At 41.3% G+C, this 18,681-nt stretch overlaps 1 protein-coding gene across 1 annotated transcript in view; it reads left to right on the top strand.

Moving 5' to 3' along the window:
* Positions 1–18,160, top strand: part of cenpe (centromere protein E) — a 33,362-nt gene extending 15,202 nt beyond the window's left edge. Inside the window, exons 30-51 of the mRNA XM_046060016.1 lie at positions 2,336–2,431; positions 2,520–2,741; positions 3,303–3,377; positions 3,637–3,720; positions 4,376–4,537; positions 6,365–6,598; positions 7,217–7,411; positions 9,341–9,457; positions 9,557–9,778; positions 10,160–10,240; positions 10,694–10,819; positions 10,924–11,118; positions 11,214–11,423; positions 11,643–11,855; positions 12,186–12,389; positions 13,626–13,802; positions 13,970–14,070; positions 14,309–14,406; positions 16,188–16,320; positions 16,405–16,748; positions 16,837–16,875; positions 17,960–18,160. Of these exons, the coding sequence (XP_045915972.1) occupies positions 2,336–2,431; positions 2,520–2,741; positions 3,303–3,377; positions 3,637–3,720; positions 4,376–4,537; positions 6,365–6,598; positions 7,217–7,411; positions 9,341–9,457; positions 9,557–9,778; positions 10,160–10,240; positions 10,694–10,819; positions 10,924–11,118; positions 11,214–11,423; positions 11,643–11,855; positions 12,186–12,389; positions 13,626–13,802; positions 13,970–14,070; positions 14,309–14,406; positions 16,188–16,320; positions 16,405–16,748; positions 16,837–16,875; positions 17,960–18,027 (3,396 nt within the window). The 3' untranslated portion in view covers positions 18,028–18,160. The remainder of the gene's footprint in view (positions 1–2,335; positions 2,432–2,519; positions 2,742–3,302; positions 3,378–3,636; positions 3,721–4,375; positions 4,538–6,364; positions 6,599–7,216; positions 7,412–9,340; positions 9,458–9,556; positions 9,779–10,159; positions 10,241–10,693; positions 10,820–10,923; positions 11,119–11,213; positions 11,424–11,642; positions 11,856–12,185; positions 12,390–13,625; positions 13,803–13,969; positions 14,071–14,308; positions 14,407–16,187; positions 16,321–16,404; positions 16,749–16,836; positions 16,876–17,959) is intronic.
* Positions 18,161–18,681: the final 521 nt, after the last annotated feature.

Raw genomic sequence — 18,681 nt, 5'->3', positions numbered from 1 at the left:
AATAGTGTGATGATATTCTATATTTTCCTTATTGTCAACAAGCCTCACAGGCAGAGCCAAACAAACAGTGGATATATCTACTAACAAGTCTAATCATAGCCTGATGTCTCTTCTTCCTCGGAGCCACAGAGCTCCACTGTTCACTAGAAACTATTAAACCCAGTGAACATCATTGTTGCACTGGGTGACATGTTCCTTTCACACCACGAACACCCAACACTTTAGTTTGTTCTTTCTCAGGCCCACACACACTGTCCTGCTGCCCCAAACACTCACTAGAGTCTCCAAAAAATGCACTATTTCCTCCTGAGAAATGTTTGTATAAAAAACCTAAAACTATAATAAGTGAGCCTTGTTTTTTTTGTTTTTTAAATTAAACTATGTGTGCCCTGTTTTAAAATATGTATGTATCCAGTGGGCTTGAGAGCCGCAGACAAAGTAGGGAAGTCAACATTTTTTAGCGATGGACCAACACCTTGCTGTTTTTGGTCTCTTTATAGTATTTGTTGACAGTAAGCAAAAGCTGGATTAGTGTCAGCCATGTCTCAAGCAACTCTGGTGGTTGATACTTGAATTATGTACTGTGGCCATTTTCCACCGCAGATAGAGCAGCTGCAGGCTACTCTGCAGGCCGTCAGTGAGCAGAAGAGCCAGTTGGAAGATGATCTGCAGCGTAATGTGGAGCTGGTGAGTTGAAATAGTTTTTGGTCAAACTGAGATCTGACGTTTTGTGGTTTAAATGTGATCACATTGCCAGGGATGTTGAATAGCTTGTACTCACACATTACTATATATTTTTTCTCTTGTATGGATGAATGGACAATTTGCTACTCTTTCCCTCATTTTCAGGCTACAGAGACTCAAAGCCTTCTACATTCACTTCAACAGCAGCTCCAAGAGCAGAATCAAAGAAACACTGACCTGGAAAGACTAAACCAAGAGAGGCAAGCTCAGCTAGAACAGCAGGTTTGTTTCTTACAACTAGTGTGCGAGATTAAATTGTGACCAGATTTCTCGTCAGGTTAAAAGCTGTCTCGCAATATCGCATTCTATTAAGCCACAAAGTAAAGCAAATGTATATCTGATAACACTCTCGGAGCAAATCAACTCCACCCAGCTGATGCGACACCTCTTGCACGGTGAGTCACAGCCAGTTGTGACAGAGTGGTAACGTAGCTGGTAGAGTCTTGCAATATAAACATCTAAAAACTGAGCAACTGTTCTCTGTTTGGGACTGTGAGCTGCACTTCAGAGGTGCTGAAATTAACGTGTGGATTTGTGTTGAGATTTCTGTGTGATCACTAGTGTTGTCTGTTAGTTTTACATGCAACATGTAGTCCCAAACTGGGTCAGTCAAAACGGTCTGAAGCAGGAAAATACCAGCAGAGCAGTAACATAATGCACGGCAAAGTAAAGGGCAGGTGGACTTCTCATTAATTGATTAAGTTAGTCTCGTAATATTCTGACTTTTTTTTTCAACATGTTTTGAACAGAAAGTTTTGAACATGAGCAGAAAACCTGCTGAAATACAGGAGCTATTAAAGAGGTCATATTATACTTTTTGGCTTTTGCCTTCTCCTTTTATTGAGTTATATACTTTTTTTTTTTTTTTATGCATGTAATAGGTTTGCAAAGTGAAAAAGCCCAAAATCCATTGTTTCATTTAAATTCTAAGTGAATTAAAATGAAACAGTTTGTCATTGAGCTGAAAAGTTGCTGCTTGCACATTTAGAGAGGTTACGTCCCCAAAAACACAAAAGAGGGGGAAAGACTAAATCATGCCTGCATGCGTGTTGCCTCAGCAGGGATGATGCCACATGTTGATGTACAGGAAAAAAAACGTATCTGAAAGCAACACAGAATGCCTGGGAGCTGGGAGCTGCACTACATTAGATTCCATTATATTTTAAATTGTTTCCCTTTACAAAAAGAGAAATTTTGACCAGAATGCAGAAAATTAAGTGTTTAGTGCTCAAGATTTTCATATAAAAACATTTGAAGTTTTCTTAAAAATGGTGTTAATGGGTCAATTTAATCAATGGAAAGCTGTTTTGAAGTCACTAGTGGTGAGACACAAATTGATGAAATGAAACAAGTGTTAAAAAAAAAAAAAGAAAGAAGAGAAAAAAAGAAAAGGGGGAAAAAAAAAATGGTGTTAAAGTCTCTCCTCGATCTGGAGAACCCAGTCTTGTGTCTCATCTCATCTTGTGGGTTAAGTGTCTCGTCACACCCCTACTTAAAACACCTTTCACTAAAGCTAAATGCATAGTGGCCGTTTCGGAAGTTCTGTAGCCCATTTGATGTTACAAAGTGTTCTTATTTTTAGGTTGCAAAGACTGAGTGTCTTCTTAAGGAGCTCCAAGAGCAGAAGCAAAAGAACTCCGATCATATGAATCTCTGTGAGCAGAAGGAGTCTGACTTGGAGCAACAGGTGAGTTGAAATTTTAATAAAGTGTATTTTGACCACTGATTCTTCATTGTCATCGTTCTGACTCCTAAAAATCTTCCCATTTAAACAGACAAGGACTCTAACCGAGCAGCTTAAGAGTGCACAAGCAGAGAGGGATGCCCTGTTGTTTGAGAAGGAGACCAGCTGTCAGACGTCCACAGAGGAGGTGGAGAAGCTGCTGAGCAGAGTGACGTCTCTCAGTGAGGAGAGAGATCAGCTGCTGGACACACTGGGGGGACTGAGACAGGAGAAGCAGCAGCTCAGAGCAGAGCTGGAGGACAGGATGGAGACGGTAAAACTTGGAAACTGTGTACGCCTGTGTGATCTCAAACTAAAGACTATCATATGTAGTGAAACATAAATAATTTCTCCAATCCACACCAACCGTTCCCACACCAACTGTAGCTAAATGCTAAAGACTGACATGAAAGTTCAGCCATTACATTTGCATCTGAAGTTCTTTCATCCATTTACATGTCATGCTAATGTGCAGTTTACAGTCCAGTAGTGTCATAAAACATTTTTTAGATTTAAGTGAACTGAATCATGGGCAAACTCTTATCAAACAATTCAACATGTGGCTTGACCAGATTTGCAGATATTGATCCTCAGCCACAGCAAAAGGGCCAATTGCAAAGTGCCATTCAACAGAAGATGGCCTTAATGTTAAACCAATAGTCACCAATAATGCCCCCAATCTTCTCAGAAATGAGAGAATCAGATACACACCGTTTATGGTTAATTGACTGCCGTTCTGTTTTTAAAATCAAACTTTATTCAAGGTGAGAGAGAGATTATTTAAACCTTTAGTACAAACTGAGGTCACATTGTTCTCTCTATTTTTCATATGCAGTATGAGTCACAGCAGCTGCTCAGTTCTGAGCCGTACTCGCTGAAAGAAGAGGAGGAAGCTCAACGACTTCTGCAGGTTAGATCATGTCACTCTTATTCTCATTGTTACACCACAGTGACCTTTTTCACAATTGGTCCTTTGTCCCCTAAAAAGACTCTTGAAGCAAGCAAGAAACAACTATGTTTGCATCTCTTTGCTCTGAGCGACATTGCTACTTAACAATTTCCAGTTTATATTGTTGCTCAGGCATTCAGCTGTGTTCTGAAGTAGATAAAGGCCTTGTCAGAAATCAGTAATACTGAAAATATTAAAGTATCCCTCCACGGTGTTGCAGATCCAACAGCTAGAGGAGCATCTGGCGAAAAATAAGGAGGATATGCGGCAGTTGAAGAATGACCTTCAAGAAAATGTAGAACTGGTGAGTTAATTCTTTCTACATTTTGGTTCAGTTACTGCACATTGGCGCTTTAACCAGTGATCAGAGAAAGCATTTACAGTTAGCATCATTTACTTTATGGCCAAAACTGTCCCACCCATATGTGATAGTTGAACATGTGATTCCAAAACCATGAACATTAGGTCAGGGCTCTGTGCAGACCAGTCAGCGTCTTCCACAGCATTACAGCACTGTTATGGTGCTGGCTTCGTGCTCGGGGACTCTGTCCTGTTAAAACAGGAAAGAACCAAACAAACGGTCGTATAAACACATCAGCGGCCCTGGCATACATTTGTCTGTATAGTGTAAGATACAATATCATACAATACAATCTTTCAGTTCTTTTTTTTTTTTCTTGGATCACTAGTAAAGTGTCTAAACATAATGAGCAGGGCTGTATGTACTGATCATTTTCATGAATGATTAATCTGCCAACGACTCAATTATCAAAATAGTTGCTGATTAGTTTTCTTTCTTTCGACAGAATAATAGACTAACCCTTGCAGTTGTAGTAATGAGACAGCCCCAGACGTCCCTGGTTGTTGACAGTAGACTGTTGGACTTGTTGTAAACTCCTTTTTAGTGACTCTTCAACTGATCTTCACTTGTACACTCATGTGGTGGTAAAATCTTTCAGATGATCAATAATCAGGAGGAGCTGAGGGTGTCTCAGGAGAAGATCAGAGTTCTACAAGATGAGATCAGCATGCTGAGGAGTCAGAAGGCAGAGCTGGAGGGCAGAGCAACCAATGGGAGTGATGCAAAGAGCACCCTGCAGTTACAAGAGCTCCAAAAACAGGCAGGACTACATTTTTATACATAAAGAATACACAAAATGAGCCGGTTGTCTAATGCTGGCTGTCGCTTATTAACAGGGCTGAACGATGAATTGTTTTCAAATTGAAATTGCGTTTTGAAAGAACACGATTAGCTAATCGTGAAGATCGCGATTAAAATGTAGGTTGATTATACAGCGCATCTGACCCGTTTTAAACAGTCCTGCAGTTACAGATTCATTCTGTTGTCATCCTTGTTTGACAGATCTGCTCGCCAATCACAAGTGCCATACCCCTCCTGTTATGGTCCTATTTACCAATCAGAGTGTGCACAGGGCATGTACATTTTACAACAACAAACGAAACTAGAGGAAAACATGGGGTAAAAAACTCACACTGAAGTGTTCAGCAGCGGAGCGTTTACCTACACTTTGTTGACATGTTAATTTGTCATTTTGTGTACTTGAACTACTGATAACAGCTCTCTGTGAGCCCGTTTCGTTCTGCTCTGTGCAGGCTATATATCCATATGGAGCATTTCAGAATAAGAGTGCTTTGCCTGCCTGCTTTTGCTGACTTGGTTAGATGTTGCTAATGTGTTCAGTTGTCCTTGCTTTTTGGGATTCTGCCATGGTTAAGTAGGCTACATAGTTAAATCGTTTATTTTTTCTGTTTTTACCCAGTGGTCTGACAATAAATTGATACAGCAATATATTGTTGTACATTTTTCCATGATACTGTATCGATATTCCAGCCCATCATATCGATACATAATATTAATAAAAAAATTGCGCTTCAATGGTTAGCTCAGTGCAAACATATAATGGGGAATCTCCCTTAACGGACATTAGCATTGCGATCGCGAAAATACAATCTTGACATAAACTTCACATTTTGCTTCACATGCTGAACATCCTGAATGACATACTGTGCAAATACTTATAGTACATGTTTCCTGAGCTCTGTGTGACATAAAATAGCTGCTAATTTGACTCTCTTGATCTGCTACTCTAACATTAATGCTTCTGCACTCCACACAGACCAGCTATAGGGTCAAAACTCACATCCAATATTCCCAGTGGTGTAAGAATACAGCTATCAGTAGAAAGAGAAAGGACAGCACAATGCTGTGTGACCGAACAGTTATTAATATAATGTGATGTACAGATTAGACGTAGGTGGTACACAGCTATTTGTATTTGCAGAAAAAAATTCAGTGAATTTGCATTTTATGTGCCTTTTTTATAAACAAATGTTTTGATAATAATTTTTCATAGTTGCTCTGTAGTTTTATTTACAGACTGAGCAGATTTGTGCAGTTTGGATTTGCAGCAAATGGTAAACTTTTTCACAGGCATTTTGTATTAATAGACAGATATCGTGATGTATCACTTTAGGACTGTCAAGCGAAATATTGATTATCACAGATTTGCTGTATCGTGAGGTACCCTGCAATTCCCACCCCTATTTTTAACTGTGTTTATTGTTGATGAGTCTGCACAGGGCGTTTTTATTTTGAAAATTGACCGAATTCTCTCTGCCTTCTGTGTTTGACTTCCTGCCCAGTTCATCCTCTCTGTGGTGCTTGACACGGCTTCCATCAAAAATAGACTGGCAGTGATTATTGAACTTTAGCTAAACTTTTTTTTAAACTTTTTTTTTTAGATTTTTTTTCCCCCCAATTCGTTCAGCCCTACTTCTTAAATAGATCAACAGATTTTAGACAAATTTTTTAATTTATTTTGAATTTTTGAAAACATTGTTAAGCAGGCTCATTCAAATACAGATATTATATTCACATCTGTCCCAATATCTGACATTACAATGAGGCGTCCATTTGTTCCTGACAGAATCAGGGGCTGACAGAGGAGCTGGAGAGTGTGCGAGCAGAGAGAGACAGTCTGCTGTCTGAGAGGACGGCCAACACTCAAACTCACAGTGAGGAGGTGGAGAAGCTGCTGAGCAGAGTGATGTCTCTCAGTGAGGAGAGAGATCAGCTGCTGGACACCCTGGAGGGACTGAGACAGGAGAAGCAGCAGCTCAGAGCAGAGCTAGAGGACAGGATGGAGACTCTTCAGACAGAGGTTAGTGTCAGATAGATTTCCTTTCATTAAATAGCATCCTTTGTCGGGTTACGCCATTTTTTTTTTTTGTACACATGATAGCAGTTGTAATAGGATATTTGGATTATAAGCAGTGTAGGTAGGTAAGTTTATTGTCACAATATAACAAGTTGTAGAGTGAAATTGAGTATTTGTACCTCCCTTCTGCTACATAAGAGATAATATACATTAATAAAGAATCAATCGTGAAAAATGGTAAACAGAAAAACTATCATCAGTGGAGCAGTGCTGAGGATGAATTAGAGTTTAAGAGTCTGACAGCTTGGGGGGGAAAAGCTGCTCTGCAGTCTGGCGGTGCGGCAGCAGAAACTTCTATATCTCTTCCCAGAAGGCAGCAGGGTGAGCAGGCTGTGGCTGGGTGGGTACTGTCCTTTAGTATCCTTTGGGCTCTGCAGATACCTCACCTCACCGATATCACTGATGCTCAGCAGATGGTACCAATGATCTGAGCAGTTTTAATCACCCGCTGCAGAGCCCTCCGGTCCTGGGCCGTGCACATTCCATGTTAGTGATGTTTAAAGCCCCAGCTGGAGTTAAGAGACATTTGTGTGATCTTTTTAACTTCTCTCTGCCTCACAGTTGAGGATTCTAACTGAGAAACTGGAGACGGCCAACACTCAAACTCACAGTGAGGAGGTGGAGAAGCTGCTGAGCAGAGTGACGTCTCTCAGTGAGGAGAGAGATCAGCTGCAGGACACACTGGAGGGACTGAGACAGGAGAAGCAGCAGCTCAGAGCAGAGCTGGAGGACAGGATGGAGACACTTCAGATGGAGGTTTGTGACAGCACGCACTGCCCCTCTTCCATCTTTCTTCTATTTCTGTTACAGGTCAGTGTTTCCCCTACCATTGTTTTAGGAGAGCGGCCCGTGCCGCTAAAACCCCGCGCCCCCTGAAAGAATTACAAAATATATAATTAGGTTTTATATAAAAAAATAAAACCCTGGACGTGCGAAATAATAAAGCTGCTTTCACAAATGGGCAATATCACTATCTATACACTATCAAGAGCTCACCCCAACAAAAGTGCAGCCACATCGGCAGATGCAAGACAAAAACTCATTGCAGACTTCATGACTGTGTGTTCAGAGTCAGATATTCCATTAGAAAAAAAATCAAAGTTACGTCTGGTCAAGCTTTGCAAATAAGGAGGCGCACTGCCCACGTGAGAGTAGCCTCCGTCAGACCTACTTCTTACCGTGTGTTCAGCAGCATATGGAGGCTGTCAAGTAATAACCTATTTAATAGGGAACAATTCACAATACATGTACTGCAACAATGTATAAATTGCAAACTGTTCCCTATTAAATGGTAGACTGTTATAGTATTTTGATATCCTACTGTTGTAATACATTCATTGTAAATTGTCCCCATAAATAATTGCACAGACATTTGGATATTTATATATGCATATTTGCATGATGCATCAAATTCATTTATTGATTCAATTTGTCATATTTTCATATTGAAATTTCAATCCTGCACCACATGACTACAGTCTTTCTTATGACAATCTGCTTAAATTGTAAAACACAGAATTCCAAAAAATTTAAACGGCAAACACAGAATTTTTTTTAAAAATAAAACTGAATCTCGCAAAAATTTAAATGGATTTCATAGGGCCCAGGTCTGGTCATCCAGTATGTGAATGTAGCATCACTGTAGCAAGCTCCATCAGGAGGTGGTTACTTTAGCAGTAGAAATGTGAAAGAAGAACAGAGAACATCTATGACGACACCACAGATCTGTAACAAGCCCACTCGGCAACACTTCTACCACCCCCCTGGAAGAAATCCTAGGGGAAACATTGCAGGTTGTTATGTAGTTGGGTAATTTTGAGACTAGACTAGGTTTGTTAAAATTTATAGCCTACCATACTGTGTTCCTGCTTAGCTCGGAGTACAGTGACACAGCTACAGCAGGAAGAGTTTTAGCATACCATTTATGTACAATAATTGAGTTTTCTTTAAGAACAAAATCATTAAGCAATTGTCCTGCATCCGTAGATATACATTTGGGCTCCAAGCAGTGATAGTGCACTGTGATTAGCCCATCAGTAAGATACGTTTTGCCCCTCTGTTCAAATACACTGATTTCCTGTTTTGCTTAAATTGGTTTCCATGTGCCGTAGAAATCTTCTCTATGTTTTTGCAAATAACGTGCTGGCAACACACAACACTCTAGCCTTCTGATATTTGGTAATAGCAACGTTACATTTTGCAAGTGAGAAGGCTGATCGAGATGCGTCTTTAATGACTGAATAGGTCTCTATTCTGTACCATGAAAGCCCAAAGCATTATTATTCTACAGAACTGTGAAAGATGAAAGCAATGTGGGGGAAGTGAATGATGTACAGTAAGAAATAACTGGGCAGCGGTGTGTGGTGAATTCATCTGAGCAGCTGATCTGCAGTAAACAAAGCATATCATGTATCTAGTGACAGAGTAGCTTACGAGCCGTTACTGTAACACACCAGGACAAACTGACACTGTTTTATACAAAGAAAGGAATAACATCATGTGTTACATTTGCTGAATTTACAAGAGAGGACAAATAATTAAGAATCTGTCTTAGACGGAGTGTCACAGACTCTCTCAACTATTCACAAAACTGATTTTTTTTAAAAATTTTTCTAATTTATTTTTTAAGGGGGTGGGTGGGGGATTTGCCTCAAATTAACATTTACATTAACATTTTGTTTTAAGGCTTCTGAAACACAAGAGCTTCTGGAGTCAGTCCAAGAAAAGCTGTGTAAACAGAAGCAGATGAACTCTGATCTGGAGGGACGGCATCAGGAGAAGCAACGCACTTTAGATCAACAGGTTAATGTCTCACACCTTACTTGTTATAAATGGCAATAACTTGCTTTTATGAAACACTTCAGAGCAGGATGATCATTCCAATTGTACCCCTCTCTACAGCTGATAACTCTAACTGAGAAACTGGAAAGTGTGCGAGCAGAGAGAGACAGTCTGCTGTCTGAGAGGACGGCCAACACTCAAACTCACAGTGAGGAGGTGGAGAAGCTGCTGAGCAGAGTGACGTCTCTCAGTGAGGAGAGAGATCAGCTGCTGGACACACTGGAGGGACTGAGACAGGAGAAGCAGCAGCTCAGAGCAGAGCTGGAGGACAGGATGGAGACGGTAAATTTGTGCAAGTTTCATTGGTAATCCAAGGACCGTAACTTAGGCCTCAAAGCAGACTGCGTCAAAGCATTTCTGTTGTCAGTTAACTTATAAAAAATGACACGTTGTGGATTTGGTTGGGGTAGGTACCATACTATTACTTGGCTAGGTGCAGTTATCATTTGGCAAACTGCCGATGGTAAACGGACTGTATTTACATACAGTATCTCACTCATAGCTCATACACTCATAGTATCTCAAGATGATCTCTAACAAGGCCTCCTTTCACACATTAAAAAAACATCCAGTGGTGTTTTGGCCTCAGAAATTGTCCCCATGCCTCTGTTAACATTTCTGTCAACTGTGATGCCGGTTCTGATGATGTGTTGCTGTTGTCAGGTGGACCAGCTTGAGAAGGAGCTTCAAATTTGCAGGGCGAGACAAGCTCTCGCTGAAGCTGAAGCTGACTCCTCACAGCAGGTTAGCCAACAGTTCTACTAGTCATCACTTGTTTTCCTGGTCTTTTTGTTTCAGTTATTTATGATCTTCATATAATCAGAAATCAGAATTTGGGAAGTCTTACCAAGTTCAATAAATACTGAACTAACTTCTGAAGAGTTAGCCTGTGCTGGGATCTGTTGTGAAAAGTAATTATATTAGAGAAGAGATTTGGTATACTGAGGCAGCTAGGAAAAACTATATTGTGTAGTTCTCTTGTTGCAAGTGAGGACCAGCCTACTTTTTCCTATAGTACACACTGAGGACGATATTTATCTCCTGAGATGTAACACAGGACACAGTGGGAAATGGTATGAAGTTGGAGCGAGCAGCATGAGAATAAAGGATCTGAAGGGCACTGTGCACAGTATTGTAGGCACGTGGGTGTGTAAAGATGGTTATTGTAAGTGAGGTTTTATATTTCTCTCTGTTCAGTTGCTCAGTGAAACAAACACAACGGTCTCAGCACTCAGAGAGCAGCTGAGCAGTTTGGATCACAGCACCAGTGGAGTGAAAGACACTGGGTCATCACGGCTGCAGGACTCTGCTGAGAAGCTTCAGGTGATGTCTCCAGGTCATTTTTATTAACCAGCAGCTGATGGGAAAGACAATCTAACATGAGAGTTCAATATAACTCTGAAACCATTGAACTCGTATCATTGCAGGAGTCCTTCAGAAAATTCCAGCAGTTTGAAGACACTTGTTCCAAGTATCGCTGCACACTCCTGGACAAGGTCCGGACAGTGCGGCCTCCCATGAAGCGCTCTTATCTGCCCATTCTACCAAAACCCACCTTGAAAGTCTACAACGCTGTCTCTTACCTGGGACAGCAGACTGTTGATAATCTGGAAAGCATTGTGGTAAATATCAATATTTCTTCCATTTGAAATTTCCTGAAGCTCTTACCCTTTTGACCAGACGATAACCTGAAAACTCGTGCTGTCTGCCTCTCCAGGAGCACCTACAGATGCGAGCACGGAGCTACAAGATTCTCTTTGAGGAGTTGGTGAAAAAAGATTTGGCTGTTTTTGAGGAGAGGCGTCTGCAGGACGTGCTGCTGTGCAGAGTGCAGGCACCCAGCTACTCTGTCAAAGACGAGGACTTCCACACGCTGTGGGAACCCAGACTGACTGAGCTGCTGGACAAGAGGCAGCTCTACCTGCAGGTGAGCCCTGCTGCTCTGCCTTTTCAAAAGGTGGTCTTCAGTTCACTCATCCGGACGGCTTTTCAACTATTGTGAAATTAAATGGTCTGTATAAACCCACTAAAGTTGTTTCTCCAGTCTGTGATTTGTAGATTTCCTGTGATTGTGCTTCCCTCTTCTATATTTTCATTTTTCAAACATTCCTGTATTGAAGCCTTGTGATGACACTTGCTTTTGTAGCAAATGGCCATCATTTTGGAGAAGCTGTGGGCCAGCATGGCGTCTTGCCCCAGTGAGCTGTCAGCTGAGGTCAGAGACAAGGAGAGGTTCACGGAGCAGATGCAGGCCGTGTTCGCCAACCAGCCAACCAGCTTCAGCGAGCTGCACCGCATCCTGAGCTGTGAGCAGGACCACAGATCTACAGTGGCTCACAGCAGGGCTATGACCCTGCAGGTAAGTAAACATGTTTACTATATCACTTAACTTTAAACCAAACCCTAAACCAGAGACACAAGAGGTGTCTGTTTATACTGTCCGTTTACTACAATGTCACCTGCCACCCAATTGGAATCAAGAATTCTTGGTGACAATGATATCATATTCATTAAGTCATAGTTTTTAGAAGCAGATAGAAAGAAGGAGTGGAAAACTTGAACAGAATTCATTGACACCTGCAGCCTGATTGTCCTCATGGACTGGTATGACTGCTGTTTTCCCCAGTGAATGTATCGCAGTGTTATTGCTTGTCTTTCTAATGTCATATTATCCACCTGACTCCGGCAGGCTATCTTTGATGAACAGAATGGTCTGTGTAAAGAGGTGATGCTGCTGGACAGTCAGGCTTATTCTCAGCTCAGCTCAGAGAGAAGCAAGAGTTCCACTCTGCTGCAGGCGCTGGAGGGAGCTCCTCTGAAGACAGAGCTCTCTCTGCTGAAGGACAACCAGCAACTTGTTCTTCAGCTCCAGCAAACTGAAGACAAGGTCAAAGTATGTCCGCCATAAGTCTTTTATATGTGCTCGTGACTGATGTCATCACATAGGGTAGTAACACACTGTTGGCTGTGGCTCAGGGGATAGAGTGGGTTGCCCATTAATCGGAAGAGCAGCGGTTCAATCCCCGGCTCCTCCAGGCTGCGTGTCGAAGTGTCCTTGGGCAAGATACTGATCCCCAAACAGCCCCTGGCGGCTGTTCCACCAGTGTATGAATGTGTGTCTGTTAGTTTCTGTTTGAGCACTTAGGCTCAGTGAATGAATGAAATGAGTTTTTTATTAATCACATTTTGGAAAGTGCCTTTTTTCTGTTGGTGATAGGCCAATACATATTTTAAACTCAATGGATTACAAAAATTAGCAGTTAATATTTTTCTTATTATCAACAGAAACATTTTAGAGGAGACACGCCACTCGGTCACCTCCTCAGTACAACTCTATGGGAAAAGCCTGTAACAGCAAAGATGGCGGTTATCCCGCCCCTCCCGCTAGAAAGCCAATCATCTGCTTTTAACAGCCAAAGCAGGAATCATATTTCAGCCAGTCGTGTGGTTCCACTGACGTAAGGGTCCGTTATTCTTCTAGTGTGCATGCGTGGAAGTGTTAACACATGCGTAGTAGAAGTATAACCGAGGAAAAACGCTTTTGAAACCAATATTTTGGGGCAAAGTTGTCAAACTTTTTCAGCTATTTTTATCAGATTTTATTGCCGATTCCACTCATGTAGTTTTTATGTCCCGGTGACCAGCAGAAGTGCAGTTCTGGCGCTCTCCCCATTCATTCAGATAGGAGCCTGGCCTTCTTCGTCCGAAGTACATGCCCGCAGCAGTTGCCAAGATGGCAGCCGAGTGGCATGACTTGCCTATAAGGACTTTGGCTCTGTGGGATGGGATTGGTTGACAACAAACAAACAGTGAATGGATCTGCTAACAAGTCCTGTATGTGTCTCACAGCCTCATGTCTCCTCTTCCTCTGAGCCACAGCTCCACTATTGTCCACAAACTAGTAAACCCATCAGTGAGCCTCACTACTGCACTGGGTGACATGTTCCTTCATCACTATGAACACACACAACTTTATTCTGACTCAGTCCCACACACACCGTCCTGCTGCCCCAAACACTAACTAGAGCACCACGTGTGAAGTCTCATCTCAAAGTGGCACGACTTGGAAACGTACGTGTGTGTGTGTGCGCGCGCACGCAGATGGTGACAAACATTTTCTGTTTTTCAGGCTCTGTGTGCACAAATTGAGCAGCTGGAGGACGCTCAGATTAAAGCCACCAACACGGTCTCCAACCATAAAGAGGCTATGCAGCTCCTGCAGACAGAGCTGCAGGACAGCCGCGCACAAGTCGAGGACAAGGAAAATACTATCCAAACCCTCAACAGAAGACTGCACCAGTCTGAGGTTTGTCTAAAGGGTTCATGTTCTGATCTCAGGTTGTTATTGTGGTCTGTGTTTTTTTTTTTTTTTTTTTTTTTTTTTTTTTTTTTTTTTTTCAGTAAACCATTTCAGTTTGGGTCCTTAGACTTACACAGAGCAGCTTTTTTAATATTTGTCTTTTTCTGCTTCAGAGAAATTCATCACCCAGTGCTGTTGAGCTGGAAAAACTCCGAGTTAAACTGTTCGAAAAAGACGTGGAGTTGAATTCAGCATCTGCTAAACACAAACAGGAGTAAGACTTTGGATGCAATCTGACCCTTTGTTTTGTTTGTTCTGGTTTTCTCTCATCTCTTGGATGTACCTAATAGCATTTCTGTGGTTGCCTTCTCTTCCCAGTCATGTTAGAAATGATTGATCCGTTCAGTAGTATGTTGTACCAGTCCTCTCTCCCGATTGGGAGAAAACACTGAAGGAGTTTATTCAGTTTATTCCACGACTGACTGGTCTGACCAGAGCTTTGCCCCCCTCAGGATCCAGAGGATGACCACACTGCTGAATGAAAAGGAAGAGTCACTGAGGAAACTGAAGGAGACCTTGAGGAAATCACAGCAGCAAGGAGAGGAGTCATGTAAGTCAGCAGTGTGTGTATACGTTAGACCTGAACGATTTTTGGAAAATAATCTAATTGCGAAAAAAAAAAATTATATATATAAATTTTATTTTTTTAAACCAATATTGCGATTTAATATGCGATTAATTTCTTTAAAGTCTTTACCTTCTGTGTTGTTCAAAATGGACAAGCAGTAAATCGGTGTATAATATGACCAACACAACATTACATAGATTAAACATACACTGTTCCTTCTTGTAGTCCAGGCCTGTGTTAAAATGAAATTAGGTGATGCATGAATTATTATGAGCAATGGTGGAGAAGAAATATCAAATTCTAATAATATGAGAAAGATCATTTGAGAGTCAAGTCATGGCATTAAATAATATGATATATCATCAGGTCGGCCTACAGACCACAAGAAAAACTAACTCACCACAGTGTGTTCTACAGTAAGCGCTCAATACAAAACCCACAGTTCAGTCCATCTCAACAAAAACCTCAAAAAAATACTCAGTTTGAGGTTCAATTCAAAAGTTGGCCGACGACAATAAAACCAAGTGACGCCTCTCGTGTTTAATAGACAAGTTTAGTAATTCTCCGACAACACTGGAGTTCTCCCCTCCGATGCTGGTCAGCAGCTGTAACTCGGGACAGACTGCACCTCTTTCAGACTTGTGAGTTTGGTTTGAAACGCCTTTTCACAGATGTTTCCTGAGCTGACTGGTGGCTGTGTGTGACTGTCAAACTTAAGGCCATTGTACAACAAGAAGGCAAAGTACAGCGTAACGTGCAGACGAAGCATCACCTTCGTCTGCAGACTGCTTTCCTCTTGGGTGTCGTGTGCCCAGAGTGCAATCGCAGCCTTTGCTATTAGAAAATCTCGTTTTGTTACATGGCGATAATATCGCAAATGCAATTAATCATTCAGCCCTAGTATACATTGTCTTTTATCTTGGGGAAAATGTAGTTCTACTTGCTTACAGCTGTTGGCTTCAGCTGGCAACACTGAGTTAGATTTTTCTTGAGCCCCAGTTTCAAAAATTAAATGCTTATAAACACTAAGAAGCTGGATCACAATATTAAATGAAACATCTCTATTAGAAATGTTTTTCTCCCATCAAAACTCCAATATCTGAATAAAAGAACTTAAACTGAGTCACACAGCATAATTAAATGAATATAAAAACAAAAGTACTCCTTAGTTTCTTCGTTTGGTGCTAATTACTTAAAGAGGCTGAAGACCTGTAACTCAGCTTTGTAGTTTGTACACTAGAGAATGTGTTCTCTCTTTGGTATGCCTGCAGACCTACTACAAAGCCTCTATAGCAAAGTTACAAAGATAGACTGCTCATTCCCAAACAAATGTTAAACAGCATTTTAACATTTAAGAGATTTCAAAGATGGCACAATGCTGAATAGCAGAAAAAGTCCTGAGTATCAGCAAATCTGTGGCAAAAGAGGCCAGCGCTGCTAAAAGAGCTCCCAGTGTAGCCTCACTGTATAACAACTGTATGTTGAGACAACAAGGACTAATGTAATGGAACAGTTATAGTAAAGGAATGAATTCAGCATTTGTAGCTGCTAGCCTGCCGCTAACACTGGGAGCTCTCTGCTCAACGATCGGACAAGACCTAACCGGCCTGTAACTCGTACAGCTAACTGACACTATTGTGTGCACACTACACACCTGCCAGGCTGGTGATGGATGCTGACTTTTTTTTGCCCTTTTGTGACCAAACGTTGATTGATGCAGCTTTAAAGTGCATTTAAAGAGGATGTGGTCATGTTGAATTCAGTCCTGCAGGGAGAGGACCTTCATGCCAGACTGACCAACCCCAGAGGTTTGATCAAGAGCAGCATTCTGCTGGAGAAGACCAAACTGGAGGAAGAAGTCAAACAGCTTCAGGTTAAAATAAGCCAGCTGGAAAGGTAAGGGCAAGCAGTTTGAGGACAGTTCATGTGATTCAGTCCATCTTCTAGTGCTGCTCTGACATCTGTCCCCCGTCACACCAGCTCGGTGTCCAGTCAGCAGGCAGAAATCAGCAAGTGGAAGAACAGAGCCATCAGGATGAAGGGGAAGAGCACGGCAGAGGTGGACAGGCCTTCATCGCCCTGCACTCCCACTAAAAGGGGCCTTCCCATGGCCTCGGACTCCTCCAACGTCTTCTGCTCACCAAAGAAGTTTCTGGTTACTCCCAAGAAAGTCCTGGACTCTCCCAGGAAGGTTTTGGACTCTCCCAGGAAGCTGTTGGACTCTCCGAAAAGCAGTTTCTTTGATGTGGGTGGAAGCTCAGAGTTGCTGTCCAGATCCTGTCCAAGGCAGTTCTTTGATAACTCCAGCCTCGGGACCATTCCAGGTAAGCTACATCTAAAGTTCACCTCCCTGTACTGCTGTTTGTCTGGTAGTCTTAACACCATAAAGACCTGAGCTGTTTGTTTTGCCAGAGGTTTCCCAAGTTCCTGATACACCAGATGCAGAGAAGGGTAACTGCTGTAACATCACTGTGTTTGGGCCATCACTGAGGGTGTACTAACAGAAGCATGGGGTGTTGGGACTTCACCAGTCTCCCACTGAGCCTTAAAGCCTGAGTCAGTCTAAGTCGATATTGACTAGCAGCAGTGTACAGCGTACATGGCTGTCATTTTTAGCTGACTCATTTGTGTCAGCTAAATTTATTAGCCAACTAATTTGTGTGGGCCGCTACAAATAAATCAATGTAGAGTAAACACTGCTGAATGTCAAGATAGATGAACTTATTTAAACAACATGAAAAGTTAGGACTACTGGAAAATAGTAGTGACCAATAATTTTTCAAGTCTTTCAGTCAAAACACTGAAATGTTACAGATGGAGCTTGAGAGGGTACACCAGTAGGACCAACTAGCTCAAACTAATGATCCAGCAGTCCTGCAGGAAGTCCTCTGAAGTTCAGTTTGAGCTGAAACTGTTGAGAGATGTGTTGGCTGCTCATTTTGAGGCTGCAGTTTGTGGTGCTTTGAGCTGTTCTGTTACACACTGAGGTGTTTCCAGTGTTTAGTCTACCCGTCATATGAACAGGGGGTACAAAGTACATACAGAAATACAGTACAGGTCGAAATTTCACCAGGTAGGTTAAAATAGTGGGGCTTTCAAACTAAGATGCTCTCTAATGATTTTGATTCAATGAATTTAATCATTTTTATTTAAGACTTTGACTTATTAGAATTTAGCTTGAGGGTTTGCACTCCTTTTTTTTTCTTAAGTGGGAAATTGCCCACAATTCATAGTTAAAAAGCGGGAATTGATTAAGATAGTACTGCACCTCCTGTGTATATACTACAAACAAACTGTGTCCTGTGATGGCATAGTCAACTAGAAGCAACAACAAACACTGACGGGTGACTGAAACACTTTATTACAACCACTACTGTTTGTTACTGGCACATTATTAACAACAAATCTCCTGTGCATCTGTCCAAGACCTTTATGAACATCACAAGACAAAAGATGGAGACCTGTAAGGGTCATTTGATTCTGTTTATGTATATTAATGTGAGTACTGTTAAAGTAAATGTGTTGTGTGTTGCAGATGCAGACAGGAAGGAGGAGTGGTGGCCTAAGTCTCCTAACGGGGAGGAGATGTGTAAAACCCAGTAAAGTGTTCCTCCTGTGAAATCTTTTTAAATGTCTTTTCAATGTTTCTGGCTTTTTATTGTTGTGTAGTGTCTTCTTTGACATTCTGTCTTTCTTACAGTTTGACTAATAAAGTTTGTTGACTCTGTCTCATTCACATTCAGTCCAGTGACTGTTTCAGGAGCCAAATGGAAATGTTAGGAAGGACCAGCTAAATGTTAGTTTTTGGATACAATTGAGGACTGACATGTGTCAAATCATTGTAAGATGTATTTGATGCTGTTCATGTGAGTCTTTGATTTTTATTTTTTTTAACAGTAATGTAGCTAGGTTTGTTGCTGCCATGAATTACAAATGAATACTGTGGAAGCAAAGTTTAAACATGGTGTTACGAATCAGTTTCCAATAATACATAATGAGTATCCATAGTTAAGATCACGATTAAGGCCTTTATATTGAGTTGGTGTTAAACCCATATTATCAGTAATTTTCAGCATATTCATATGTTAGTATATTCATATAATATTTTTACTGTTTTGAAATACAGTGTTGGGCGAGTAACTTCCAAAATGTAATACATTATAGATTATTAGTTGCTGTCATTTGAGATGAGTTATATTACAGTATTACTGTCTGTGAATTGTAATGCTTTACATTTGCGTTACTGTTACTGCTGTT

Source organism: Micropterus dolomieu, linkage group LG10, assembly GCF_021292245.1.
Source record: "Micropterus dolomieu isolate WLL.071019.BEF.003 ecotype Adirondacks linkage group LG10, ASM2129224v1, whole genome shotgun sequence".
Taxonomy (NCBI): Eukaryota; Metazoa; Chordata; class Actinopteri; order Centrarchiformes; family Centrarchidae; genus Micropterus; species Micropterus dolomieu.
The sequence above is the reverse complement of the archived record's forward strand: the minus strand, read 5'-3'. Positions and strand labels throughout refer to the sequence as shown.